The sequence below is a fragment of the Purpureocillium lilacinum genome (assembly GCF_023168085.1).
Source record: "Purpureocillium lilacinum CBS 284.36 DNA, scaffold_1, whole genome shotgun sequence".
Classification (NCBI taxonomy): Eukaryota; Fungi; Ascomycota; class Sordariomycetes; order Hypocreales; family Ophiocordycipitaceae; genus Purpureocillium; species Purpureocillium lilacinum.
The window spans coordinates 2,689,093-2,714,803 of NW_027072111.1; the positions used below are offsets into that span (position 1 = coordinate 2,689,093).

At 59.8% G+C, this 25,711-nt stretch overlaps 8 protein-coding genes across 8 annotated transcripts; 4 read left to right on the top strand and 4 right to left on the bottom strand.

The window, feature by feature from the left end:
* Nucleotides 1–5: 5 nt before the first annotated feature.
* Nucleotides 6–1,016, top strand: PLICBS_000535 (uncharacterized protein; the record flags this gene model as incomplete). The annotated part of the gene is made up of 1 exon (XM_018318453.2): nucleotides 6–1,016. The coding sequence occupies one exon, from the start codon at nucleotides 6–8 to the stop codon at nucleotides 1,014–1,016; it is 1,011 nt and encodes a 336-aa protein (XP_018183978.2).
* Nucleotides 1,017–1,122: 106 nt separating this feature from the next.
* Nucleotides 1,123–3,042, bottom strand: PLICBS_000536 (uncharacterized protein; the record flags this gene model as incomplete). The annotated part of the gene is made up of 5 exons (XM_018318452.2): nucleotides 1,123–1,454; nucleotides 1,514–1,688; nucleotides 1,751–2,314; nucleotides 2,410–2,882; nucleotides 2,946–3,042. The coding sequence occupies 5 exons, from the start codon at nucleotides 3,040–3,042 to the stop codon at nucleotides 1,123–1,125; spliced, it is 1,641 nt and encodes a 546-aa protein (XP_018183977.2).
* Nucleotides 3,043–4,917: 1,875 nt separating this feature from the next.
* Nucleotides 4,918–6,327, bottom strand: PLICBS_000537 (uncharacterized protein; the record flags this gene model as incomplete). The annotated part of the gene is made up of 2 exons (XM_018318451.2): nucleotides 4,918–5,863; nucleotides 5,924–6,327. The coding sequence occupies 2 exons, from the start codon at nucleotides 6,325–6,327 to the stop codon at nucleotides 4,918–4,920; spliced, it is 1,350 nt and encodes a 449-aa protein (XP_018183976.2).
* Nucleotides 6,328–9,721: 3,394 nt separating this feature from the next.
* Nucleotides 9,722–10,879, top strand: PLICBS_000538 (uncharacterized protein; the record flags this gene model as incomplete). Its single annotated transcript, XM_018318449.2, has 1 exon — nucleotides 9,722–10,879. One exon carries the CDS (start codon nucleotides 9,722–9,724, stop codon nucleotides 10,877–10,879), a length of 1,158 nt encoding a protein of 385 aa, XP_018183974.2.
* A 1,450-nt stretch (nucleotides 10,880–12,329) lies between these two features.
* On the top strand, nucleotides 12,330–13,306 carry PLICBS_000539 (ribonuclease T2-like; the record flags this gene model as incomplete). Its single annotated transcript, XM_018318448.2, has 2 exons — nucleotides 12,330–12,531; nucleotides 12,705–13,306. 2 exons carry the CDS (start codon nucleotides 12,330–12,332, stop codon nucleotides 13,304–13,306), a joined length of 804 nt encoding a protein of 267 aa, XP_018183973.2.
* Nucleotides 13,307–14,246: 940 nt separating this feature from the next.
* Nucleotides 14,247–16,388, bottom strand: PLICBS_000540 (uncharacterized protein; the record flags this gene model as incomplete). The annotated part of the gene is made up of 1 exon (XM_018318447.2): nucleotides 14,247–16,388. The coding sequence occupies one exon, from the start codon at nucleotides 16,386–16,388 to the stop codon at nucleotides 14,247–14,249; it is 2,142 nt and encodes a 713-aa protein (XP_018183972.1).
* A 2,091-nt stretch (nucleotides 16,389–18,479) lies between these two features.
* On the top strand, nucleotides 18,480–22,792 carry PLICBS_000541 (peroxisomal assembly protein; the record flags this gene model as incomplete). The annotated part of the gene is made up of 3 exons (XM_018318445.2): nucleotides 18,480–18,651; nucleotides 18,724–22,114; nucleotides 22,168–22,792. The coding sequence occupies 3 exons, from the start codon at nucleotides 18,480–18,482 to the stop codon at nucleotides 22,790–22,792; spliced, it is 4,188 nt and encodes a 1,395-aa protein (XP_018183970.2).
* A 240-nt stretch (nucleotides 22,793–23,032) lies between these two features.
* PLICBS_000542 (uncharacterized protein) lies at nucleotides 23,033–24,418 on the bottom strand (the record flags this gene model as incomplete). The annotated part of the gene is made up of 2 exons (XM_018318444.2): nucleotides 23,033–24,085; nucleotides 24,173–24,418. 2 exons carry the CDS (start codon nucleotides 24,416–24,418, stop codon nucleotides 23,033–23,035), a joined length of 1,299 nt encoding a protein of 432 aa, XP_018183969.2.
* Nucleotides 24,419–25,711: the final 1,293 nt, after the last annotated feature.

Here is a 25,711-nt window from a genome sequence, read left to right on the forward strand (position 1 = left end):
GCACAATGGCGTCGATACGGATACCGGCTCTGCGGCACCTCGCGTCGTGCCCCCTGCGCACGGCCCGCATCGCGAACCAGCGGCGCTGGGCCCAGGTCCATGACGTGCGCTTCCTCACCCAGCAGCCTCCCCAGGCCGTGCTCGACAAGTACCGCTCCAAGCTCGAGCAAAAGGCCAAGCAAGAAGGCCACGACGGTATCGACGGATTGAAGACCGCGTATGCAGACAAGATCCAGGCGCAGCGCAGGCAAGACGGAGTCGAGTTCCCGGCGACCAACTACATACCACAGGCCGGCGACAGGCCCGTCGCGCAACCGAATCGGGGCCCTTTACCATCCGACACGACCTCTTCCCCCGATGCTACAGCCTCCAAGCCCCCGGCGGCTTCGAAAGTCCCTGCGGCAGGGGGCGAGAAACCCGCCGTCAAGACGCTAGACGAGATCCTCGACCTCGAAAAGGTGCGCGAACTGCCCGAGCAGGAGTTGACGGCCATCTGGCGCCTGCGACACGCCAACTCGCCGCAGAACATTTGCGCAGTCATCCCCACGGCGACATACCAGGCCATGGAAGACGTCGCCCGCAAGTCGCCCCAGTTCGTCCTGCCCGTGCCTCACGAGAGCCAAGGCGCCGAGATCCATTTCCTTCAATGGACCTTTGATGCCGCCTCCAAGACGAGCACCGTGCTCTTCACGCAGCTCGCCGAGTACAAGTCCAGGGGCGAGTTCGCGCAACCGCACACCACCGTCACGCACCACCTCGACCTCGCGAGCGATAAAGGCCTGGTGCTGATGCAAGGCCAGGTCATGGACGGCCGCGGCATTCAGCCCGAGCACGCCAAGTGGCTCGTCATGTGCCTCCAGAGATTTTACGGCGGCTGGGAGACCGGAGAGGCCGAGCTGACAGGCGACCGCAAGGAAAGGGCAGATGAGAGGAGGAAACTACTTGAATGGTTCGCCAACGGCGACTCCAGATTCAGCGTGGAGAAGCTGTTGGAGGAGGCTGAGCGGATGGGTTAAACATACAAGGGTAACGCATATACGATAGAGGCATACACGGCGGCCCATTTTGTACTACAACATAAAATATGTACATCTACATCTATCATGATCCCAAGCAGCGCCCCTACAGCTTAGCCTTGGGCCCTTCATCCTCTTTCCTGGCCTGGTCCCTCAGCAGTCTCCGCAGGATCTTGCCGGCTTGCGACTTGGGCACCTCCTTGATGAAGCGCACGCCACCGCGCAGCTTCTTGGGCGGCGCGACGCGCTCGTTCAGCCAGGCGACAATGTCCTTTGCCAACGCCTCGCTCTCCTCGACGCCCTGGCGGACAACCACATACGCGCGAGGGATCTCGGTGTGCTGCTCCTTGTCCCAGACGCCGACGACGCAGACATCGGCGATGTCCTCGCGGCCGATGAGCTTGGCCTCGAGCTCGGCGGGCGGGACCTGAAAGCCCTCTGTTCTTACAGTCAGCTACTGGAACATATCGTTCAGGGATCGGAGGAAAAGCACGTACTGTACTTGATGAGCTCCTTCATGCGGTCGGTGATGTAGTAGTTGCCCTTGGGGCAGACGTAGAAGACATCGCCCGTCTTGTACCAGCCGTCCTCGGTGAAGGTGTCCTTGTTGAGCTCCGGCTTGTTCCAGTAGCCCTGGAAGATGTTGGGACCCTTGACCAGCAGCTCGCCAGACTATTTCCACGATTAGCACGTCGCCAGCGTCGCACAGCAGACCGAGGACGCCATCAACTTACCTCACCGGCGGGTACTTCTTTGCCCTCCTCGTCGACAATCTTGGCCTGCATATTGGGCAGCAGACGGCCAACAGAGCCCTGGAAGCGCCACCACTCGTCCTGCAGCTGGGTGTGGACAGAGGGACTCGTCTCGGACAGTCCATATCCCTGCTTGACGCCAATCTTGAGACGCTCCCACACGGCCACGACGAGGTCCCGGCTGAGTGGCGCCGCGGCCGAGTTGATCCAGCGGACGGAGGAGAGGTCGTACTGGCTGACGACGGGAGCCTTGCCGAAGGCGAGGACGATCGGGGGCGGGACGTAGAGGAAGGTGATTCTGTGGTCCTGGATGATGCGGCACGCCTTCTGCAGGTCAAACTTGGGCATGATGACGCACTTGGCGCCGCTGATGAGGGTGACGTTGAGGACAACGCCAAGGCCGTAGATGTGGAAGAACGGAAGGACGCCGATCTGCGCGTCAATGTCCCAGTTGAGCGTCTTGATGTCGAAGCGCCGTGACTGGTGCGAGTTGGCGACGACATTGTAGTGCGACAGCATGACGCCCTTGGGGAGGCCAGTCGTTCCCTGAGGTTTGTGTAAGCGCGCCGAAGCACAGGACTAGACAGTCTCCTCTCATTGCGATTGAACGCCAGGGTTGGATATGGTGAGACAAAACCTACCGAGCTATAAACCAGATACGCCAAGTCCTTCTTCGGGTCTACGGACGGCTTGGAGGGCTGCAGCCATGCGCCATTGGCGTTGATGTCGGTCCAGTGGCGGTGAATGCCGGTCTCGTCGCGCCCATCACCCATGAGGATGATGTGGTCGCGCGGAATGCCAGCCTTGGCGGCCGCATCGCATGCCGTCTTGAGGAAAGGCTTCTGAGTGACGACGACCCTGGCGCGCGAGTCTTCAAGCTGGCGCGCAAACTCGTCGACCGTGTAGGTCGGGTTCGCGGGGCTGGCGATGCCGGCCGCCCAGTGCAGGCCGAGGTTGACAACGGGGGTGTCGATGTTGTTGGGGGAGAAGAAGGCGAGGACATCGCCCTTTTGCCACTTGAAGATGTGCCTCAGGCCCCTGCCGAAGGCGATGGAATGGGCCTTGATGTCCGCGAAGGTGTAGGAGCGGTTGGTGTCGCAATCGACGAGGAGAGCTGCGCTTTGGGTCAGTATCAATAGTGAGAAGTGAGAGGGTCGGGTCAGCAGCTGGTCCGTACTGTGGTTGTCTGGGTACTCCTTGGGCTGTTCCATGTACATGGTCCAGATGTCGATGTTGGGGATGGCGACATCCGTCCAAGCAGATGTGTGTACCATCTTTGCGACCTTGTGTGTGCAGCTTCGAGGCGAACGCTAACAGGCTTGGTTCTATCGGCGACGGCCTGGGTTTCTATACAGATCTAATAAACGCAACGAAGGCGGCCGTCGTCAACAACGAGGCCAGGCAGGCAACACAATGTCCAAGATTCACAACAGAGAGAAGAAAAAAAGGACGTTCGGGACAGGTCCAGCGGTGACGACAATGGAGAGTGAGGAGGAGTCGGCGGGTGAAAAAGGCCGACGAGCGGCAAATTGGAGATGCCCCGAGAGCCTCGGGCTCGCCTCCGGTCCGGGCGCGCGCGTACGTACCAGCTAGCTACTACCCCAGACTGGAGGAGTTCCAAGGCGCGTCCGGGGTTAACTAACTAGTCGCTCCCATCCGCGGGCCATCGTCGCTGGTGCGGCGGCCGGGGGGGAGCGGCGGCCGACTTTCGTCGTCTGCATTGACGCAGCTTCGAACCTCCCCATCCCTCCATGGCTCGCACTGCTAGCACGGAATTGTGCCCGCCACGTCAACCGGGGGGTTTTGCCCGGGTGGGTTGTGAGTGGTTGGCGCGCCCTCCGTCCGTGGAGTCGTTGGGAAGTTGGACCTCGGCGCAGGACGGGGCGGGACCTGGTGGTGGCGGCGCGGTGGGGGTGGGCGCGGCCAGGCCAACTCGGTCCCGTGCCCGCTATTGCGGGGGATGGACGGAATTTGGAGGTGAACGCTGGAGGCTCTAAAGCGGCGAGGCGGTCCCTCACCTCGGTCTTCATTTGGACGCACGTCACTTAGTATTGGGCTGGCGAACGATCCAGTTGACCCTGATGGACTTGCCCAATGCAAGATTTCGACATGGTGAAGGCTTTGCGCTTTAACTCTGGCCTCATTTCTGCAAGTTCCTTTCGCCCTGGATGTCTTTCGGGAAAGCCACCCGCATCGTTCTGATTATCATCCAAAGTGGGTTTGATCTGAGCTGAGCGTCTCCTCCAGCACGACCCGCTCCAGACCGAAGTATCGCGAAAGTACAGCAAAGTACAGCCACAACAGGACCGCCGACTTAATCCGACGAGAGCGTTACAAAGCAAACAAAGATGCGCCACAGTCCGGGGTACGGCAGCGAAGCGCTCACTCTGTGTCTCGTAGCCGGCACGGCCGGGCCGGAATGTGGATCCTGCGCTTAAAGCTCCGGGGGCGAACTGCCGACAAGCCAGCTGCGCCCGATCCAACCCGCCGAGTCCTGGCTCCACTGTCGAGCCGCGGTCTGATACATGTTCTTTTCTGCAAGGGCATACGTTCTTCGAAATACCCGAGCCGCCACGTGGCTGTTGCCGATACATGGAAGTCCGATTTCACTCGTTGTTCATGACTACCCTACACCATACCATGAGCCTGGTAGATGGGCTTATCACCGTTCACAAGGGCTTATAACTGCACTTAAAGCTTTGGTTCACGCGACATAGTTATGATCGGTCCTGTTGGTGTCTTCTGATTTTGGCCCATGCTGTGATTGACACTCTTGTGAGCAGCAATGCGTGGCAGGGCTGCGTATCAGGACCCAAGCATTATGTTCCTAACGTCTTGTCTCCCAAAACCCCCCACGACGGCGGAATACAGTCGTCCGTTAATTGCTCGTCAGGCAACAATATGCTCTCACTGCCGCGGCAAAGCTCGGGCCTTGGCAGAATGAGCAGAGCTACATTACAGGATCTAAGTTTGAGGGCGCAGATGAAACGCGACTGCTCTTCTCGTCGTCCACGTCAAGCTCTACCGAGGCACTACCTGGTTGTGTGAGAGCGAATGGCTACGGCATCGTGTCATGCTTCAATTGACTATCACGCCGGTACCAAAAAACTAACAGTCCATGTCGGAGCACATTGATTCAACAGACTCACTTACAGTGATGCCTGTTCCCTGCAGTGCCAAGCGGGAACCTTGTACATGAGAATCTTCTTCTTCATCGTGTCCAGCACCTCGTCTCGCGAAAATGGCGAGAGGTTCGTAATGTCTCTTGGCTCCGCCCTCACCCCCTTGGCATGGACGAAGAATGCGCTAGACCGCGGCTTCTCCTGCTTGCCGAAAGAGACAATCGCCTTGGCCCAATCATCCAAACACTTGCGCGTCTGTGGCGCCTGGCGAAAGATCAACGGGAACGTGTGCGGCATCCCCTGGTATTCGTAAAAGGTGACGGACACGCCTTGGCTGTGTACCCTCTGCGCCAGGAACGCGGCTGCGTCGATGCACTGCTCCTCGCCGGACGCTATCCACATTGGGCAGGACCCGGACCAGTCCTCTGCCGCCGCCGGGCTCACCAGCGGGTGGATAAACATCTCGTGGTGGCAGTAGAGATTCACGCGGGGAGGGTTGGCCGGCCATGCTGCGCAGGTTGGGAATTCCTTCCTGAGGTAGGGAAGGTCTTCGACGGGCGGGAACTGGTAAATGTCGTTGAGTGGGTTTCTGTCGTGCGAGGGCAGCGAGTTGCTCAGGTCCCCCCACGGGCTGAGCAGAGTTATACCCGCGGGAATCTCAACCTGAACTTCCTGGCCGTGGAAGTTTGCCGTCGTGTTCCGCCGGTTCAGCCGGAGGATGACTTGAAGAAGTGACAGAGCGAGAGCGGCCCCGGAGCTGTCTGCGGCGATGACGATGGAGGACGCCGGCACTGGGCCGTGCGGCGCTTTGAAAGGCGGCGCCAGAAGCGTCAGATACGCTTGGAACACATCGAGTAGGGCCGCTGGGAAGGGGTTCTGCGGCGCAAGACGCTGATGGACCATCAAGACCTTGGCGCCAGTCTTCTGAGCTAGCTGGCCTACCAGCCTACGATACCCAGGAGGGGAGTTGAATCTGCAATCATGAACCATTAGCCTCTCATAGGTGTTTCCCAGGGGTTCAGTATGTACTGACGAGCCTAGTCCGCCAAAAATATACAGCACAGTGAGTGGACTCGTAGTCTCGTCGTCCAGCCTGTCAAACTTGTCCAGCTCGCTCATCGATGGCTCTGGCGCATCCTTGGCCACGTTGGCACGATGCCCTACCCACTCGAAGCGAAGCGCCTCCGCCTCTGGTCGCTGGTATGGAACATTGCCGTCGTTTGCCTCGTCGACGAGATTGAGGACCAAGTCTTGCGAGTTGTCCTCTTTCACTTTGGGCAAGGCAAACTTGCTGACCCAGATGGGGCCTGTGACAGGGCGGTCTTTTGTCGTTGCGGCTTGCGTCGCTGAGATCGAGACTGTCAGGACGCTGTCAAGATACGCCTTCCTTGCCAGCTTGTTTGCGATAAGGAGCTGCTGAGGGTCCTCGAAGTCCATCGTGTAGATGGCTGAAGTCGCAGTGACGTATTGTTTACTTGCTAGGGAGAAAAGGTTGAGTGTATAGCAATTGATAAAGACCTGATGCTGTGCCAATTGATCCATGCCTTTAGACAATGATGCGCAATTGCTCGAATTATGTACGAAGTCGCGATCCCCAGATTCCAAATTACCTCGGCATCTATCTCTATCGTCTGGGGAAGTTCTCAAGAGGCTCAAAATTGCCCCCCCCCCCCCCCCCCCCCTCCGGCCCCCGTATTGGCCCTGTGGCAGGGCTGGCGCGGCGTCGGGATCTCCGCAGCTTACATCCATCATGTTAGATTGCCAAATTGGGTTGTGGTCAGCTCGAGGCGTGGAGCGACATCCGGACCCCGTCTTGTCTAGTGGGCCTTCCATAGCGACTTCTACGCAATAGGCTCTTCTTAGCGAGGAGGAACACGAAGGAAGTTGAGCGCTATGCCCAACGACTTCGGAGCGGCCGCGACTGATGAGCAGCTCTCACGTCAGGTTCGTCTGTTTCCAAACCAACTGGCCATTGGGGAGGGGGATAGATCGTCCCTGTCCGGATGCGATCTTGCCGGCAGGCAGTGCAAGGTGCCGACGAAGCGTAGAAGGTGCTCTTAACGAAGAAGAGGAAGAGCTGCGAAAAGCCCGGAGCTAACAACAGACAAACGGACATTTTTGTTGCCATTGCATTGTGTGCGGACGAAGCGTAGCTAGTGCTGACGGGCAAAGCCTTGATCTGGCTCCCAGACCAAGTGGGTGTAAGCCAATAGTGTAGCCAGTTGAGCCGGAACACTCTGGAAGCGCAAGTGTCCTGGCATCATTAATTCAAGCCAATGATTTCTTGGCAAACAGCGGTATACGGCCTTGCCTTAAATACTGCGTTCGCGTAATAGGCAGTCTGCGCAAAATTGCGCGAACTTTAACTAATTCTCTCATACAGCTGGCGCTGGCTGGCCCACGCGAGAAGTCGACGTTCGCGCAGTGGACCTGGGTAACGTCCGACCGGCGGCTGATTCGATGTGGAATCATGGCGGGCAACGCGGCAGGAAGGCCATACATAGACATAACTAAGAGGGGTCTGTTAGGAAAGATTAACCCCGTCGGACTTCTGCCTTTAAGTCCTCAACGTCCGACGGACTTTTGCTTCAGATATTATTCAGGAATCATTTCTGGGCATGTCAGCTTGAGAACGCCGACCCCGGCGCTGCGCGTTGCTCAAACTCCGGCCCATGCCGGATCGTGGTACGTGTACGCAATACAACACGCAAGAGCGAGATTGAACTCCCAACGCTTTCCATCAGCGCTTCAGGTATGGATGGTTAGCCAGCGACGCGCATCATGCAGCTGCGTAGCCAAGCTCGCCGTCACACGTGGCACTCTTGATGCCCAGTCGCTCATGTTGCAGCAAGGTACCTTTGCTGCGGTCGATCCCTACCACTTTGCTCCTTCTCTCAGCCATTGAGGTATTTGACTGCGAGCACGGAGTCCTGCGCCGTGCACATGGCGTCGTAATGCGCTGCCAGAGCTTTCCACGTGCAGTGGAGTACTGTCCTGTACAAGCTTGGCACGGAACGACATGACGAGCGACCAACTGCGGAGCCGTGTCGTCGACTGCAGGCAGCATTGAGCCTCGGAGCCGGCAAACCATGGACATGAAACGTCTGTAGAAGTTCGGGAAACGGGAAATCTGTGCCGCTCGGCGGCCAATTTGCAACGGTTTCCCCGCGATCGACCTGGATCTTGCGGGTCACAGACTCGGCCGGGGGCCTGGTCGGGCACCTGGGCCCTGCACGCACGGCACGGCAGTTGCTGTGCTCGGGGCCGGCCGGCCGGCCTGCATGAAGCTGTGCGACCCTCGCCGGCCAACAGCACACCGTGCGCCCAAGGCGAGTTTCCTCGTGCGGTTCGCGTTTCTGCTTCGTGCTTTCGAGGGCGGGGCGTATATGTCCTATAGTGTACATGCAGTAGGATCCGGCACTCACACTCTTCTGCACTCCATACATACGGGGCGGACATGCAAGGGACGCCTTGGCATGCATGCACCCGTCGTCTCCATGCGTAATGCTTTGTATCGAATGCATGGCGGAGGTGACAGGGTCTGGTAGGATCGATTGAAGGAGAGGGAGCAAGCATTCATGGCCTTGATGGTTTACCTTGTTGAAAGGTTCAGAAAGTCCCGTGACCCGACACATGGCAACATGGCAAGCACCCATGCAAGGTCTTTGTCCGGGCCCACCAGTTGTGAGTCGTGACTTCCCACAACAAGCTGCTGGCCTCGCTGCCTCGAACGCGCGCCTGCTTTGTGCTTCCAATATTTTGCCTCGCCGCCGCCTCTCTTCTACCGATACGAACGGCCAAAGCTCCAGAGCTTCATCGACGCGACAGCAACGCCACACCGATGCAAGCTTTGGTGAGGCATTAACAGTGATGATCGACTTGGAGCAAAAGCGAATCGGACTCACTCGGACGCATCGACGGCCGCCGCCCTCACCGGATTACGCGTCTTGTATTGAAGCATTCGTCCGCGTCCGTACGCCATCCGCAACGAGGCGACGATGGCATCACTCAAGGCCAATAACGCGGCTCGGCCGATCTTTCCGGTCCCTACGCTATGTACATTCTGTACAATACGAAGCTGAAACATTATCGACAGAGCCAAGCATCCTGCTCGGTGTATCATGGCCAGACACGTCATCGTCAGGGCCCGTGGTTCGAGCATACCTGTAGATCTCTTCTATGGGTCACGTAAGCTGTCTTGGGCCTCATGACTTTGTCAGCGCGGGTTCACCGCGGCAGGCCAGAGCTCTCAAGATGTCTTCTCCCCCGTGGCTTACCTTCAGAGTGGCTGCTCGAACCCATAGTCCGATACCACGAACACGGGCTGCCAGCCTCTTTGCTGAGACGATCGGCACCAGTTCCAGCACCAGGATGGTACCATTCACCTAGCACGTGTCGGTTCGAGATCATTTCTGATGATTCCGTGCGGCACGGGCCAGATGAGCCGTCAGAAAACGAAGCGGTCTCCAGGAGCACACGGACGTCCAGTAGGCCTGAGCAGAGCTCGCGCCATACACGGACGATTGTCGGAACGACGAAACTCGTCATCGACTATGCTTGCGACACCCGAAGGGCAGCGCCATAGGCCGTCGAAGCGTGTAGACGAAGACGTGGCTGCAGCCCGGCGGGCGCCTCTCTCTCGCCTGCTGCCCGAAAGACTGCCAACACAGATCTCCGACTTCATGAGGCTCAGTCCAAGCTCGCAAGCATGATGCTCGCGTATAAAGAGAGAGCATTCCTCCAGCCATGGAATCGTTTTCTCATCATCAGCAGCATCATCATCAGATTCAGAACCCGATCCTAGTTTCAAGCAATCAGCAGGGCCATCACCATGCAGTTGACCCAGGTCGCGCTCTGCGTCACCAGCCTTCTGGGCTCCCTTGCCCTGGCTGAGCCGGCTGAGGCCGCCAACTCCAAGGGCGTCGTTTCCAGCGCCGTCCACTCGCACTCGGCCAAGAACCCCCACCACCCCAAGACCACGGCTCACACTCACGTCACCACGACTGCGAAGGCTGTGCCCACCAAGACGCCCGTGAAGCATAAGAGCCGCACCCAGAAGCATCGCAGCTCCGGTGCTGCTAAGCACACGCACTCTTCCGTCAAGCACACGCACTCCGCCAAGCACACGCACTCTGCTGTCAAGCACACGCAGTCTGCCAAGCACACGCAGTCCGCTGTCAAGACCACCCATGCCAAGACCACTCAGGCGAAGACCACCCACGCCAAGGCGACTCCCACCAAGGCTGTCCATGCCCGCGACGAGGTCGACGAGGTGCTCGACTCCGAGGTCGACGAGGTGCTCGACTCCGAGGTCGACGAGGAGCTCGACTCCGAGGTCGAGAAGAACCGCAACGACGGTGACCACCGCCACGGCCACGGCCGCCCCCACGGCGGCCGCCCCACGGGTATAGGGGCCGGCCACAAGCACCACCGCCCCACTGGCACCGGTGCTGCCCCTTCCCCCACCAACGACATCGTCGCTCGCGATGAGGTCGATATGGACGTCGAGAACCACGGTGACGAGCATAAGCACGGCAAGCACGGTGGCGAGCACAAGCACGGCAAGCACGGCGGCGAGCACAAGCACGGCGACAAGAAGCACAAGCACGGCAAGCCCACCCAGACTGAGGCCGCTCCCGCTCCCACTGGCGAGGTCGACGAGATTGTTGCCCGCGATGAGGTCAAGCAGGACAAGCACCACCGTCCGACGCCCACGCATTCGCGCCACCACCACGACGGCCAGGCCGTTCCCACGACTCTCAAGAAGGTGGTCCGCCCGCCCGTCATGACCTACCTGCCCATCGGCCCCCGCGCTGAGGTCGCGAATCACGGTGGCCACAAGCCCACCGACGGTGCTCAGGTCATCCCCAGCCTCACCCGCCCTGGCGGCAAGCACCCCAAGGCCACTGACCTCCCCAAGCACCCCAAGGGCAAGAACCCCCACCACTCCAAGCCCAGCCCGTCTGCGGCGCCCGTCAAGCCCCTGTAAGTGTCTCCTTGGGTCCACTGCGTGCGGTACGAGTATTTCCAGGCTGACGAGCTCGCAGCGCATAAATCATGAATCCTCGACAAGGAAGTGGCGGTCGCAAGAGCCGGCCTGTGTGCCGCTTGAGCCGTCGCCATCTGGCCTCGTGCCAGCCATGTACACCTAATACCTGTACAATGACCGCTCCGGTTTTCCCGTCATTACCTCACCGTATAAATAGAGCATAGAGCTAGATAGAGTTTTACAATTAACCTTCGCGCGCGACTGGCCATCGCATAAAGGAATACTTTTGGTTTCTCCTGATGCAGTTCAGAGTGTCTTGTATGTGTGTGTGTGCATGCTGCATTCGGTGACGAAGCAGAGACGTTATTATACACGAGCGGGAAGAGTGCAGGAGTTGTCGTCTGGAAGGCTAAACTCGATGTAAATGAACATCAACTGCCAGACATTCAGCTGACTGCTTTGTTTCACCAACTCGCTGCGACGCTGGGCATGCACGCGGACGGCATCACGGCAGCGTCCAAGTCGTAGCCGTCGAGCCCCGACCGACCTTGCCCTTTCTTCCCCATGTCACATTCGCTTACCGAAGCACCAACAGGGTCAAGAGACTCGAGCCCCAGCCATCAGCCGGCGGAGCCCGACTGCCGATCGTGCAGATCTGGCCAGATGCCATGCGACCACATGCGCGCCATCATTGGCCCCGGGCCGCAGATTTCAGGAACCTTTTTTGTTTTCCAGCGCGCGTACCCGCCCCCGTCGCGGGACCTTCTGTCAGGAGTCGCTGCGGGCCTGCGTGCACCACCTAACAAACCCCCTGGTCCCTCCTCGATCTGTCAATCGCTTCCCCCTTCCTTCACGTTCCCGCTGCAGTGCCCCCCCTTTCATTCCCTATCGGCCGAATGGGCTTGCACGATCCCACGCAGGTTCATGCTGCTATTTCGAGTCACCGAGCCCGTTCCCAGCCTGCCACCTACCGCTTTTGGTGCGTTGCTCCTTGGATGGTGCCGGGAGACCCCGACCAATGGCCGTCGCGGTGGTGCCTCGTTTGGGCGGATTGGGATGGATGGATGGATGGATCATGGATCATGCGGAACGAGGCGAGGCGAGCTGTCCTGTTCGTCTTGTCTTACTCCGGTGATCGTCGCCCCCCCGGGACTGCCCGCCTCGGCGGGATTCGTCTGTGATTGATTGATTGATTGATCGGATGGTTGATTGATTTGCTCTGCTCGTACCGCACGGAGGGTCGCTTACCGCTTACTACCTGTGCACGCGGGTGTTGGTACTGGTGTAGGACGACGCCGGTAGGTGTCTTCGGCCAAAGCCCGTCGGCGCCGCCGCCGCCGATGATAAATAGAGTAGAAGAGCCGCACACTCACTTTCCGAGGACGACGTGACCGTGCTTCTTACAGACGCCGAGAAAAAGACACAGAACAACGAAAAGGCCCATCTAGCTATGGCCTCGCTCCTTCGCACGCTCGCCCCCCTCGTGGCGCTGCTGCCGGCCACCGCCCTGGCCGGCTCCAAGAGCTGCCCGGGCAACCTCCCGCTGTCGTGCCACAACAACACGGCCGTCGAGGACACGTGCTGCTTCATCCCCGCGGGCCAGCTGCTGCAGACGCAGTTCTGGGACACGCAGCCCGCGACCGGGCCGGCGGGTATGTGATTTTGACTACTGACACCCGCGCCCAATCCCTCCATTGCACTGCATATGAACCCCTTAAACCCAGAGAGCAGAGGGACAGAGAAGATATATACAGATATATATATATATATATATATATAGAGAGAGAGAGTGTGTGTGTGTGTAATGCTAATCATGTGTCTGCAGACTCGTGGACCATCCACGGCCTCTGGCCCGACAACTGCGACGGCTCGTACCCGAAGCAGTGCGACAGCTCGCGCGCCTACACCAACATCAGCGACATCCTGACGGCCAACGGCGCGGGCGCGACGCTCGACTACATGCAGAAGTTCTGGAAGGACTACAAGGGCGACGACGAGACCTTCTGGGAGCACGAATGGGGCAAGCACGGCACCTGCATCAGCACGCTCGCCCCCTCGTGCTACGACGGCTACAAGCCGACCGAGGAGGCGGCCGCGTACTTCTCGCGCACCGTCGAGCTCTTCAAGTCCCTGCCGACGTACCAGTGGCTCGCTGACGCGGGCATCACCCCCTCGGGCAGCAAGACGTACGCGCTCGACCAGATCCAGAGCGTGCTGCAGGCCAAGCACGGCGCCAAGGTGACGCTCGGCTGCAAGGGCAAGGTGCTCAACGAGGTGTGGTACCACTACAACGTGCAGGGCTCGCTGCAGAGCGGCAAGTTTGTCGCCGCGGAGCCGGACGGCGCGAAGGGCAAGTGTCCCAGCAAGGTGCAGTACAAGGTCAAGAGCAACTCGACGTCGCAGCGCGGCTATAGCTTTGCGGCGTGAGCTCCCTCTAGACCTTTGTTAGGGTTTTGATTCATGGAGGTTTCACGGGGGGTTTGACCAACGTTAACCCAATAGATTCGGATCAGGATCTCTCATGACTGTTCATATATACATAAGTTAAGCTCATGTACATAACGACTGCCTGGGGGGGCCATTACTCGCTCGACCATGGGCATACACATAGAGACACAAACAGTATGACTACCCCACGTCACTTGGAGATGTGATTTCGCTACATACACGAATACGGTATTTCCAAGCCTCAGCGCTCGATCAGTGACGGACGGAGCACGGAAACAGTAGCACTTCCTCATCTGGATTGTAACGGACGGGCCTCAGGGCGGCACCGCCGCTAGACCACATTCGTGTCCGCCTACCGCGGCCCCTCCCCACGGCACCGGCATGATGACGAAAAAGCTGGGGTAGTGTTAGCCACGGGCGGCGCGAATTCCGCTCGCTCCTTGGGGGGGGGGGGAACCCGCGCGGCCGTTATCGCAGGCAAGGGGAGTTACACCGCAGGCGCCAACTGGCAGAAAACCTGGTTGCATTGCCGAGCCGTCATCTCGTGTGTTCATCAAATCGTTGGCCGTGGGGCCGGGCCGTCTTCCCTCACCGTATCTTGCGTGGATCTCGGAAAGGGGACTCGTCACATACGCTGCACGGGACTCGCAGAGCGGGCGATACAATAGAAGTCCATGGACTCCATGCAGTCCGTGACTCTCCATTCAGAAGATCCTTCCAAATACTTTGTCTAGAGAACGCGAAAGTTGTGAGAATTGTCTTTGTACAACCGCATGTCTATGAACCAACTCTTACGCTATGCAATCCCAATCCCATCCAGCAACTCCATCGCTGCCCATCAAAACCTGAACAAGATACGTTGCCCTTCTAGAACCACCATATATGTGCCGCTGACACCATCGCCGCATCAGTGGCGTTCCTATCCCTCCTTGCTAGCCGACGGCTCTCCCTCCACACCCGACTCAGGGCGCCGCCACGCCTCTACCGCCTCGCAGCCCACCGGCACGCGACAGGCGTGGCGCGCGTGGCACGTCTTCCACAGCACCTCGCGAATCTCGGTGAAGATGCGGTCCGGCGCGTCCATGGCCCAGAGCACGTCGAGGTGCTCGTACTCGTCCACCACCTTGCTGTGCACGAGCTTGACGTGCGGCTCCCGTCCGTTGCGGAACCGCTTGAGCAGCTTTCTGCCGTCCACGAGCTGATCGTTGCCGCAGACCCAGAGCGCAAACGGCGGAACCTGCTCGTTGTACCACGCCGTGCCGCCGTTGCCAGGTTGAGAGTCGGCAGTTTGCTGGGATTCGGGCGGATCTGCCGCCTCAGCCTGGCCGTCATCGTATGCGTCCATGGCTTCTTCCTCTCTGGTCGTCTCCTTGGTCGCGAGGATGCACTTGTGCTTTGCAAAACACTCGCGGCCGAGCCACCAGCGCATCGACTCAGCGCTGACGTACACGGGCGCGAACTGGAACATGCGGTCGCGCAGGCCGCGGTCCCACCGCGTGTCCGTCCAGTCGAAGAGGTACGAAAACACCTTGTAGCCCATCCATCCGAAGAAGCGCGGGTGCAGCAGCTCGTGCATCTGCATCATGATGGGCATGAAGGAATGGATCCCGAATACCATTCTGAACATGCCTGGCGAGATGAGACGCATGAACTTGAAGTATACCTTGCCGATCAGGGGGCCTGCGTAGGCTGCGGGAGCCAGCGCACAGAAGACGGTCAGCTTCTCGCCCAAGTCTGGCCGCTGCTCCTTGGCGAGCGCCACAAACGTCTCCGTCGTGCCTTGCGAATGGCATATCAGGCCAATCTTCTCGAAGCCCGTCTCCGAGAGCACCCGCGATGCGAGCGCGGGCAGGTCAAAGACACCCATCTGTCGAATGTTCCAACACCACATCCGCGGGTCCCCGTACTCGAGAACAGTGTGACGCGGCTTGAACCCGCACCGGTTGTTGCCCAGCCAGACGTCGAAGCCCGATTTGCACAGCCAAAAGGCCAGCGACTCGTCGTCGTTGCAGCAGTAGGCCCCGGAGCTCTGCAGAAGCCCGTGCATCAGGAGCACGGGAAACTTGGGTTTCTTTTCCGTGTCCTTGAGCTTCTTCGTCGAGCCCTGAAAGACAGTTGGGCCCATGTGATCGCGGCTTGTCGCGTCCAGCTTCGTGTACTCTTTCGGGTCGAACACGTGCCAGAGATCGATGACGAAGCCATCTTCGGTCTGAACCTTGAACTCTTCGACGTCCAGTCCGACTCTCCTTGCGTAGTATCCAACGTCGCAAACAATGGGGTCTTTGCCGCCCTCAGTCGGGGGATACTCGTCAGCTGCGCTCTCCTGATCTCCTTGCAGTCCGTCCACAGATGGCCTCCGCCCCCACGCGTCTTGCTTCTTCTTCCTCAGCTCTGCTCGCCGTTTCTCCTCCTCGTAAAAGGGCCTCTTTTCGTCCAATTTGCGAAGCGTCAATCTGTGGAACACTTTGTTTGTAGCGCGGGGTATGCTAGTGAAAACCGCTCCGAGAACGATGACGCAGAGGAATGCCAGGCTCAGGAAAAAGGAAGATATCCGGAAGAAGAGGCACTGGACTTTGCGTAGCAGCGAAGGCGGCCCGTATAGCGGTAGCGGAGGGAATAGCGGGTGGGTGTGCGACGGTGGCATGGAACGCTTCAACGTCCCGCCCGCCGACGGTTGTGGCGACTCGCCATCCTGGCCATTGGGCATGCGGACGACCTTGTGTTCCTCGCTCCCATTGGCATTGGTGTTGGATATCTTCTCTTTGGTCTCGTCGCCCTGCTTGATCTCGACCGTCTTGGGCGGGCCCTCGAGTTCCTCGCGGAGGACATTGAGCCTGTGCGCTTCTTGGAGCGGGACGCCGGGCAATCGGCTTCCATCGGATTCGACTATGACGGGGTCCTGAGGCGTCACGAAATCGGCCTTGATGGCAACAGAGGGAGCCTCGCCAGTCGGTTGTCGCAGGGAGAGCTTCTCGGCCTGATGTGTGAACTCGACGGCGTGCTGGGCGAGTTGCGTACTCGATCCAGACGCTTGCTGGCAGCCTCTTGATGACGCACCCATATTCTTCCAGACGAGCCTGTCAATTGACGGCACGACATCAAGGTGAGATTGTTTCGTCCAGGGGCGTCCTGAGTAGAGGTGTGAGAGGGAGATGAGTCGACGAGATTGGCAAACAAGATCAATTGATGGATGCAATCTCGCGATGACGCAGTGGTTCGGCTAGTTCAGCCGTCAACGGCGCAGAGCCGGCGCCATGGCTTGCCGGGCTTGGTCGATGAAGATCACACCACGCCTGTTGCGAAGCTTGTTAGTAGTATGGGAGAGACTGAAGCCGGCGGCGGCGGTCAGAGCTGGAAAGACGGCCCATGTTCCAGCCTCCTCCCAATGCATGTTTCCCAGTGGGCGGGTATGCCGCTGCACCAGGGCCTGCATCGACCATCAGCCATCAGGGGGCCCAGAAGGGGCCTCCGACTTGGCGTCATCGTGGGTTCGTGGGGGCAATCGGGCCACTGTGGTTGGCGCATCCACGGCCCTGTGCAGCTGCACTGGGGCGCATTTCTTTAGCGGGCGCTGAAGATTGGACGCAAGCAACAGGGCATGGACTAACTTGGTAGCCATTCCTCCAGCATGTGAAGATGGATCGGCGTGTCACCGTGACGCCCCCCACCATTAGGTGCCTCCAAACAACCACCATCACTATGGGCGAACGGCTGCGACGAGCACAAATTTCTTGGCTTAGAGAACCCACGCGATCCATTGGCGTTCCGCAGCGTCTCTGCACTCAGCGTCCGCCTGCGGGAGATTGGCAACATGCCTGTTCGCCTGACCGACGACGCGCGCGACATGTTCAATGGGCGAGGACCCTCCATTGGCACGACGCCTCATCACTCTGCCACGGGCCGAATACCCTACCCGGCTCCATACCTGGAGAAAAAGGTCAGCCCATCATGCTTTGTTCATGCTGCAGGGCAAGGGTTGGAACATCGCCCGTCCACCGCTGTTCCTTCACCGTAGTGTATCACGAGACTTGGTCGTTCACTTCGCTCATGCACCATGTCGTGACTCGTGAGAGACGGGAGTGAATGGAGGGCGGTGTCGCGCGCCGATGATGACGCCGCGGCCTGCTGCACGACGTGAATGTTGAATGATGTTTTTCCTGCCATGCCCAGATCGCGCCCACGCAATCGCCTCCGTGTGGTGTGACGACCGGAAATGCTGTTGCTGCTGCTCTCCGAGTGCACGAGTGATCGGCTTCGTCATATGAATGGGTGGCCGTCAAGAGTTCCATGTCACTGGGTTCAAGGACAATGACAGCCTCGATTTGAACGTCAAAAGGCAGATGTCAGCTGCTAAGACAGCCGTCTTGTTTTCGCTCCTTGGTCTTTAGCCACGCTGCGTCATGCACAGGTTTTTGCAGCTTTGTCCGTGTCGGCGCAGATACGTAGACGGAATCGAGTTAACACAAGCGAACTGCTGTGCTCCGAACTGGCGGCAGTTGCCGGGGTCGTTGCAACGAATAACGGGCAGCCCTTGGATCCGACCACAAAGTGCCTGGGGATTATGGTGCCTTGATGCCTTGATTCCTGACTCCATGCTCGCTAGGTACAATCGGCAGGCACCCGAGTCGCACCTGGCTTGTTGTATTACAACAGGCAGTGCCCGTCAATGTCCTTCAAATTCGCAGGAATCTCCGTGCCGTCTTCGCCTCCTGCTTCCCCAAAATCCTCCCGACTGCCGACGGGTCGCCCGTGACTGAATCGCGCGGACCGGATCAATAACGCCAGGCGCCGACAGGGGCTGGGGCTCTCGCTCGCTCGCCCGCGCCCGTCGGTGTGGGGAACTGGGGGCTGCCATTTGCGGCGCGCCGGACCCCGAAGCCGAGGCTGGAGGCGCCCGTCGACTCTCGAGCCGAGCGACCAACCCCATCCTTGCCATTCCGTCGACGAGATTCGACAACCTTCAGCAGAGCTCCCTCCCACTCGCGGCATCGTCGACTCGCCACGGGCCCGAATCGCATTCCCTCAACGCCATGGTCTTGTCGCTCGCATAGACTTCCGCCGGCCTGTTCCACCTCCCGCCCCCAGCTTCCCCAGCTCCCGCAGCGGCTCCGCACTCCCGACTCCTCCCACTGCGCACTGCGCACTGCGCATCATGGCCGCCTCAAGCGCCCGTGCGGCTTTGTCGCACAAGAGAAACGGCCGCAGGCGGAGGCAAGACAAGCCTGCCATCTCTGCCAGGCTGGTTCTCGACGATCATATCAAGGGCGACGTTGGCATCCTGTCCCAGGACCTGTTTGCGGACCTCTTCCCCCAGCTCGGCGACGGTACGTCTAGCACCCCTCCCCTGCGTCATGCGCGCGCCCATGAACGTGCCTCTAACAGGCAGCATTCTATAGACGCAGACGATGAACAGCCGGGCCAGGTGTACCATGTCGCCGTCTCGCCCTGGGCACCGAATGCCGCACCTTCCGAGACGGCCTGGTCCATAGTCCCCGTTGTGCGATCTGCCGCGCTCGCCCACTCGACTGTTCAGTTCTCCCCCTCGTCGCCGGCCCTTCAGAGCTTTGCCGTCACTCTGCAGCAAGTCGCGCCTTCGAAATTGTCCAGCCATAGTCGGAGCGGCATTGAGATTCTTGTCCTCGACGTCGCTCCGATACCGCTCGAGACCGTCTTCGTCAGCCTGGAAAGCGAATCCACCAAGCGCATCGAAAACGGCGAGGGCACATTCTACCGTGATCACCCCACGCATCCACAAGGCAAGGTCACGGCGAGCCAAACCGCCCAGGAGCGGCTCACGGCGGCGATCAGAACATCGCTTGGCAGCCTCAAGGTTGTCCACGCGGGAGACATGTTCGCCCTGCCCCTCGCGCCGCATCCCGTCACGCATCAACCGCCGAACCCAGGCAAAATTATGCTTTGCGAGCCTGTCGCCCAAGGCGTGCTGACCAGCACAACGAAAATCGTGCTCATGCGCGGGCGCGTCCACGCGAGGCACGCCCGGCGACAGGCCTCCATGGAGGCGAGCCACCGACTCAACGGCGTCACTGAAGACGACGAAGATGGCAACACCGACCAGTTTTTCTCCGCAGCAGAAGAACGATACCGGACCGATGCACGACCTGACGAGACCGAGACCGAGACCGCTACGGAGACGGAGACGGAGTTGTCAGAGCTCGAGCAAGACGATGAGCTATCCGACGACTCCATGGACGACATGCTCTCACTGCACGCCCCTGCGCTCCCACCAACCAATGTTAGCGGGCTGGGTACGATGCAGCCTGGAACGCCCATGACAATGGGAACCCTCCGCGGGCGGAAGACCAACGGCGCTGCTACCCCAGGATCCGTCTTCTCCAATTTTACATCTGCCACGGCCCGACCGGACCGACCGCGTGGCCGCCTATTCAAGGCGCAGGGCCTCCTCAAGCCGATGCCGTCGGACCTCCTACACCCGAAACCCTCCGCCGACGAGGATGAAGAAGCCAGGATATATGTCGAAATGTCGTCGCTGCCCAAGATTGGCTGCTTTTCGGGCGACTGGGCCCGCATCGAGGTAGCAGAAGAGCCACCACTGAACGGATTCGGCGCATTTGGGCTTGGCAGCTTTGGGCAGCCCGAGGTCGAGGGAAACTGGCGCCCGGTCCGGGTGTACGGACTCCCAGAGGGCTACTCCCAGCGACCGGTCAGCAGGATTCCGACCTCCAGATCCGGAGAGCGGAAGACTTCTTTCTTCGACTCTCAGGTCCAACGGCCGTCAAGTCCGACCGCTTATGCGTCTCCTGTCCTCATCGCCAATCTCGAAAACGCTACGCACCTTCGCATCTCCGCCCTCAAGAAACAGTCATATCAAGGAAAGGGCACATTGCCTCGTTTCACGAGCGCCTCCCATCCACCATACGCCAAGGATATTGCGATCCACCATATCCGTACACCAATCTCGGCCGAACGAGCGTATCAGACCGCGGTCTTGGGCGGGCTCAAGCGATACTTTGCGCAAAAGACTCGCCTCGTCCGAACGGGCGACCTGATCGCTGTACCGGTTGATGCTCAGCTAGGTCGGGTACTCCAGGAAGGGCCGGCTACGGGAGGCTCAGAAGTCGACGATGTCGTGGCGCTGACCGCAGGCAACAACAAGGATCAGGCGCCGTCTCACGTCGACAACGTCGCGTGGTTCAAGGTCGGACATATACAAATCCAGAAGGCGGACGAGGATGAGGACAGTACCGCCGAGGCGTTTTGGGGCTCGGTGGCATGCATCGACAGCTCCACCGTCGGCATGCACGGTTCGGGCTTCGAGACGAGCAAGATACCGGGCAGCAACCAGAGCACCTGGCCGTACTACTTGGGTTTGAAGAAGGTGCCCCGACGCACGTCCGACGTTTCCCCTCCCGCGTTGGCAGAACAGAAGCCTCAGTATGTGTCTCCACTCCGACGGCAGCTCAGAGAGCTTCTCGCAGCTGCGACAAGCCAGAGGGCTATCCATCTCAAAATGCCGCCCGTCGCCATCCTCCTCACTTCCACGCACCGAAACATTGGAAAGTCGACCCTTGCGACAGCGGCCTGCGCCGACATGGGCTTGCACACCTACTCCATTGATGCGTATGACATCTTGAGCGAAGGAGGTGGCAGCGGTGGCGATGTCAAGACAGAGGGGTTTCTAAGAACGCGAGCCGAGAGGGCCATGAGCTGCGGTCCGGACTGCTGTGCGCTGCTGATACAGCATGTCGAGGCCCTCACGGCGGATCGAATCGAATCTACCATGAAGGAGATCCTGGAAGACGCCAGAGTGCTCATCGCTACAACCAACGAGGTAGACCAAGTGCCAGATGGCGTCCGCGGCCTCTTCACGCATGAACTGGAGATGGGGGCTCCGGATGAGGCCGAGAGAGAGACGATTCTCCGAGCGGTCGTAGAGGATCGCGGAGTCAGCCTCGAGCCCTCGATCGACCTGAACTCTATCGCACTCAAGACTGCGGCGCTTGTGGCGGGCGACCTGGTGGACGTTGTGGAGCGCGCATCCATTGCCCAGCAGGCACGACTTGAGCAGCTGTCGCGGAAAACTAGCGGCGTCGGGGCCACAGTGACGGTGAGGGACCTGCAGGTCGCTGGTGGGCCGCTCGCACGATGCCTCACCGCGGCCGACTTCGATGTGGCCGTGGAAGCTGCTCGGAAGAATTTCTCCGACTCGATTGGTGCCCCCAAGATTCCCAACGTGACGTGGGACGACGTTGGTGGCCTCAGCAACGTCAAGGAGGCCGTCACGGAGACCATTCAGTTGCCTCTGGAGCGACCGGAGCTGTTCGCCAAGGGTATGAAGAAGCGCTCTGGCATCCTCTTCTACGGACCTCCCGGCACTGGCAAGACGCTTTTGGCAAAGGCCATTGCGACCGAGTACAGTCTCAACTTTTTCAGTGTCAAGGGACCCGAGCTGCTCAACATGTACATTGGTGAGTCGGAAGCCAATGTGCGACGAGTCTTCCAGCGAGCGCGCGACGCACGGCCCTGCGTCGTCTTCTTCGATGAGTTGGACTCGGTAGCACCGAAGCGAGGAAACCAGGGCGATAGCGGTGGCGTGATGGACCGTATCGTGTCTCAGCTTCTCGCAGAGTTGGACGGCATGTCTGGAGGTGAGGACGCCGGGGGCGTCTTCGTGATCGGTGCGACGAACCGACCTGATCTGCTGGACCCTGCACTACTGCGCCCTGGTCGGTTCGACAAGATGTTGTATCTTGGTGTCTCCGACACGCACGACAAGCAGCTCACCATCATGGAAGCGCTCACCCGAAAGTACGTTACACCTGTCCACTGTTTCGCGGACAAGTTATCTAACGGGTTTACAGATTCACGTTGCATCCGTCAGTGTCTCTCAAGGCGGTGGCCGATCGCCTCCCCTTTACATACACGGGCGCCGACTTCTACGCCCTCTGCAGCGACGCCATGCTCAAGGCTGTCACGAGACAAGCGGCATCAGTAGACGCCAAAGTCAAGGCCATCAACAGCGAGCGCGGCGGCAAGCACGAGATATCGACGGCGTACTACTTTGACCACTACGCCACGCCCGAAGACATTGCTGTCATGGTCACCGAGGCGGACTTCATGGCCGCTCACGAGGAGCTCATTCCTAGTGTCAGCGCCGGAGAGCTGGCGCATTATGAAAAGGTCCGCGCCACGTTTGAAGGGGTTAGCGACAAGCAGAGCGATGCCTCTGGGGCTCCGCCTGGGGCGACTAATGGATCTGCCCACACGCTGCCGCAGAGGAACAAGATCAGCAGCTCCGGGCACACGGCCAAGTCCAGCAAGGGCAAGGGCAAGGGCAAGGCCGTGGCCTTGACCAGTGACGATGAGTTCGACGACAGCGACCATGGGAGCGTGATTGGACCGACGAATGGAAATTCCAAGGGCAAAGGCAAGGCGGTTATGGGTTTCCTGGATGGGACGGCGAGCGACGATGACGGACTGTATTAAAAAATCGCAGAGTGGTTAGCGAAGGATGGCGCGTTGTGCGATATACCATTGTGGGGATTATGGGACATGCAGCATGGCGGGCGCGCACGTGTACATCACGGATGAGCATGGCGAGTGTATATTGTGCAGTGTCGATACTTGACTTGATGAGTTCAAGGTCCCAGAACGGGTGTATATCGTGTGGCCTCCAAGATGCAAACACGCTGTATAATGACTTGTGACAGGCCCGGCTGTCGCCGACTACTTGGTCGCCGGCGCCGCCTTTTTGGCCCCTTGCTCCTTCTTGGGCTCCTCATCGGACGACTCTTCGTCTTCATCGTCATCGTCGTCATCATCTTCTGACTCTTCCTTGTTTGCGGCTGGCTTGGCCTCAGGTTTGTCCTTTGTCGCGGACTCCTGTTTGGGCTTTACCTCCTCCTTAGGCTTCGCTTCCTCCTTAGGCTTCGCTGCCTCCTTGGGCTTGGCCTTCTCCGCGTCCTCTTCCTCCTCGTCATCCTCATCTTCGTCGTCATCATCGTCATCCTCGTCTTCCAGCTCCGGCTCCTCCTTGATCGCCGCCTCGGCCTCAATCTTCCTAATCTCCTCTGGGGACGCCTCCGCCAGGCGAGCACCCAAGGCGTCCACGCCGTCAGACCCAGACCCGCGCCTCCACCGCCCAGTCGTGGGGCTCTGCACCGTCTCCCTAAAGAACTCCACGTCACTGTCGGCTGCGGAACCGCGCAGCGAGAGGTCTTTCCAGGCGCCGCTGGTGGGGGACTGCAGGCCCGCGGCGCCCGCGGCGACGCTCGTAGCGGCTTTGTTGTCTCCAGAGGACGACAAGGTGGTCAGGTTTGTGGGCGTGGTAGGCCTGGCGTCGGCGGCCTTCTTGCCGTGGACCTTTTCGCGCAGAGTCCGCAGGCGAAGCTCCTTAGCCTTCTGCGCTGCCTCGTCTGCGACGCTGCGCATGGGGAGGATGGTGGTCGCCGCGGCTGTCGCTGCGGCGGAGGTGGTGGCCCCCTTGACGCCGTCCGTCTTCTTCGCCTCGGCGGCGGCGGCGCTGGCGGCCACGGCGGCGGCTTTCTGCTCGGCTGTCGGAGCCGGCGGCGCGGGTGGCGGCGAAGGTGTTGTCGCCGCCTTTGTGCTGGCCGTCGACGCGGCGGAGGCAGCCGCGGGTGCGGGTTTCACGGGCTGTTTCAGCTTGGGCGGCTCGGGGGGCTTGTCGTTGATGGAGGGGATGGTGTGTTCGTCGTAGTAGATCTTGACGTGCTGCTTGAGCTCGCCATATTCGTTCCAGTCTTCAATCTCGACGAGGTCCTGCGAACGGTATCTGTCAGTAACTACTCAGCGAGCACGCAACGGGAGCAGCAAGGGCAAGGTGGGAGAAGGGGGTCAGCAACTTACGCCCAGGACGAAACCCTCCTGCACCAGGCCGGGCAGCTTCCTCAGGCGACCGCCCTCGTCCTTGCCGGCACGGCGGCCCCAGAGCATGCGCGCCTTTTCATCGGTGGCAATGTCGACGGCCTTGAAGGGGACGCGGTTGGCGCGGAGGATGGTCTCGAGGCGCGAGGTGGCGGTGACGATGTGCGAGGAGCCGGCGGTGAGGGAGGTGAAGATGTAGAGGGCCGGGTCGGTCGAGTACGTCGTCATGTTGTGCTACGTGCGTGCGTGCCTGCGGGCGGGCGCTGCTGCACCGCTCGCTCGCTGCAAGAGGGGGATGATGATGATGACGATGGGGAGGTTGAAGCGCTGCCCCCTGCGATGGGAAACCTAAAGGGGCGGCGGTCGCGTTCGTCGGGCTCCCCCTGGGGCTCGCTTGTTGGCGGGTCCTCCTCGTTCGACAGCGGTTTGCGGTGCCGGCGCGCGTCGCCTGACTGACTGCGGCGGTGCGGGCTGGATGTTCTTGTGGGCGTACGTTTGACGTTTCAGGTCAGGACGTCGTCAAGGCCTCGGTCGCGCGAGAGGTGGACGAGGTTGTTCGTGACGGCAAAAAGAAGTCGTCGCCTGGGAGCTGCTGAGCTGCGACGCGTGGTGTGGTGAGGGGAGAGAGAGGCAGCAGCCCAACTGCGGGGGCGGGGCAGGATTCCCTTGGAAACGGCCGCCGAGGCAGGAGGCCATTCCTGGGATGGCGTCACAGGCGACGGCCATGTTTGAGCTGTCGATGCAATGCAGCAGCATCTGCTGCCGAGACGAACGAGGAGATTGTGGTGTTTACGACGAAGGAGCTATCGTGCCGTGGATGCTGCACTCAGTGCACTGTATCGTACTGCTATTTGCACTTGCGTGGGCATCTCGGGTTGGGAGGCGTTGCATCCGCCCGTGTCTTGGTGCAAGCTGCTGCGCCCGCTGCGGTACCCACAGGTAGTATCTCAGGCAGCCATTTCATTTCCTCAGCGGGACGCCGATGCACCAAGAACAGCCTGAGCAGCTGGTTACTGCAGTTGCGGTGGAGAGCACAGTATTATTGGCGCCGGGAGAGGCGCTGCACCTGATTACCTCTAGCAAGTCCGTATCGTATCGGCTGAGGCTTAAGGGAATCGGGCCAACAACCAACATCATGAAATGCCGGGTACGATGGCAGCACATATACGATATAGCCCATGCGTATGTACTGCTAGGGAGTCCAGACTCCTCCGTGCAGCACTGTAATTATAGCCTCCTCTGTTATCTGATACTCCACCACCTGCGTCGTGTGTATCTTGTCCCAGCGCCTGGCCAGCCTGCGAGGCACGACTGGGCCTGGCCGTGTATTAGAGGGTTGCGCCTCGAACCGAGCATGGACGGACACATCGTTGCAGTCGTAACGGCCCCCTCAACGGCCCCCCTCCAATGTCACGCGGAGTCGGGGCGCGAATGGAGCTGTGGTTCTGCTTGGCGCTTGGGACAACGCATCGTATTGCAGTCTTGCATTCATCAGCGAACGGGGGCAGTCAAGCCGGCCAG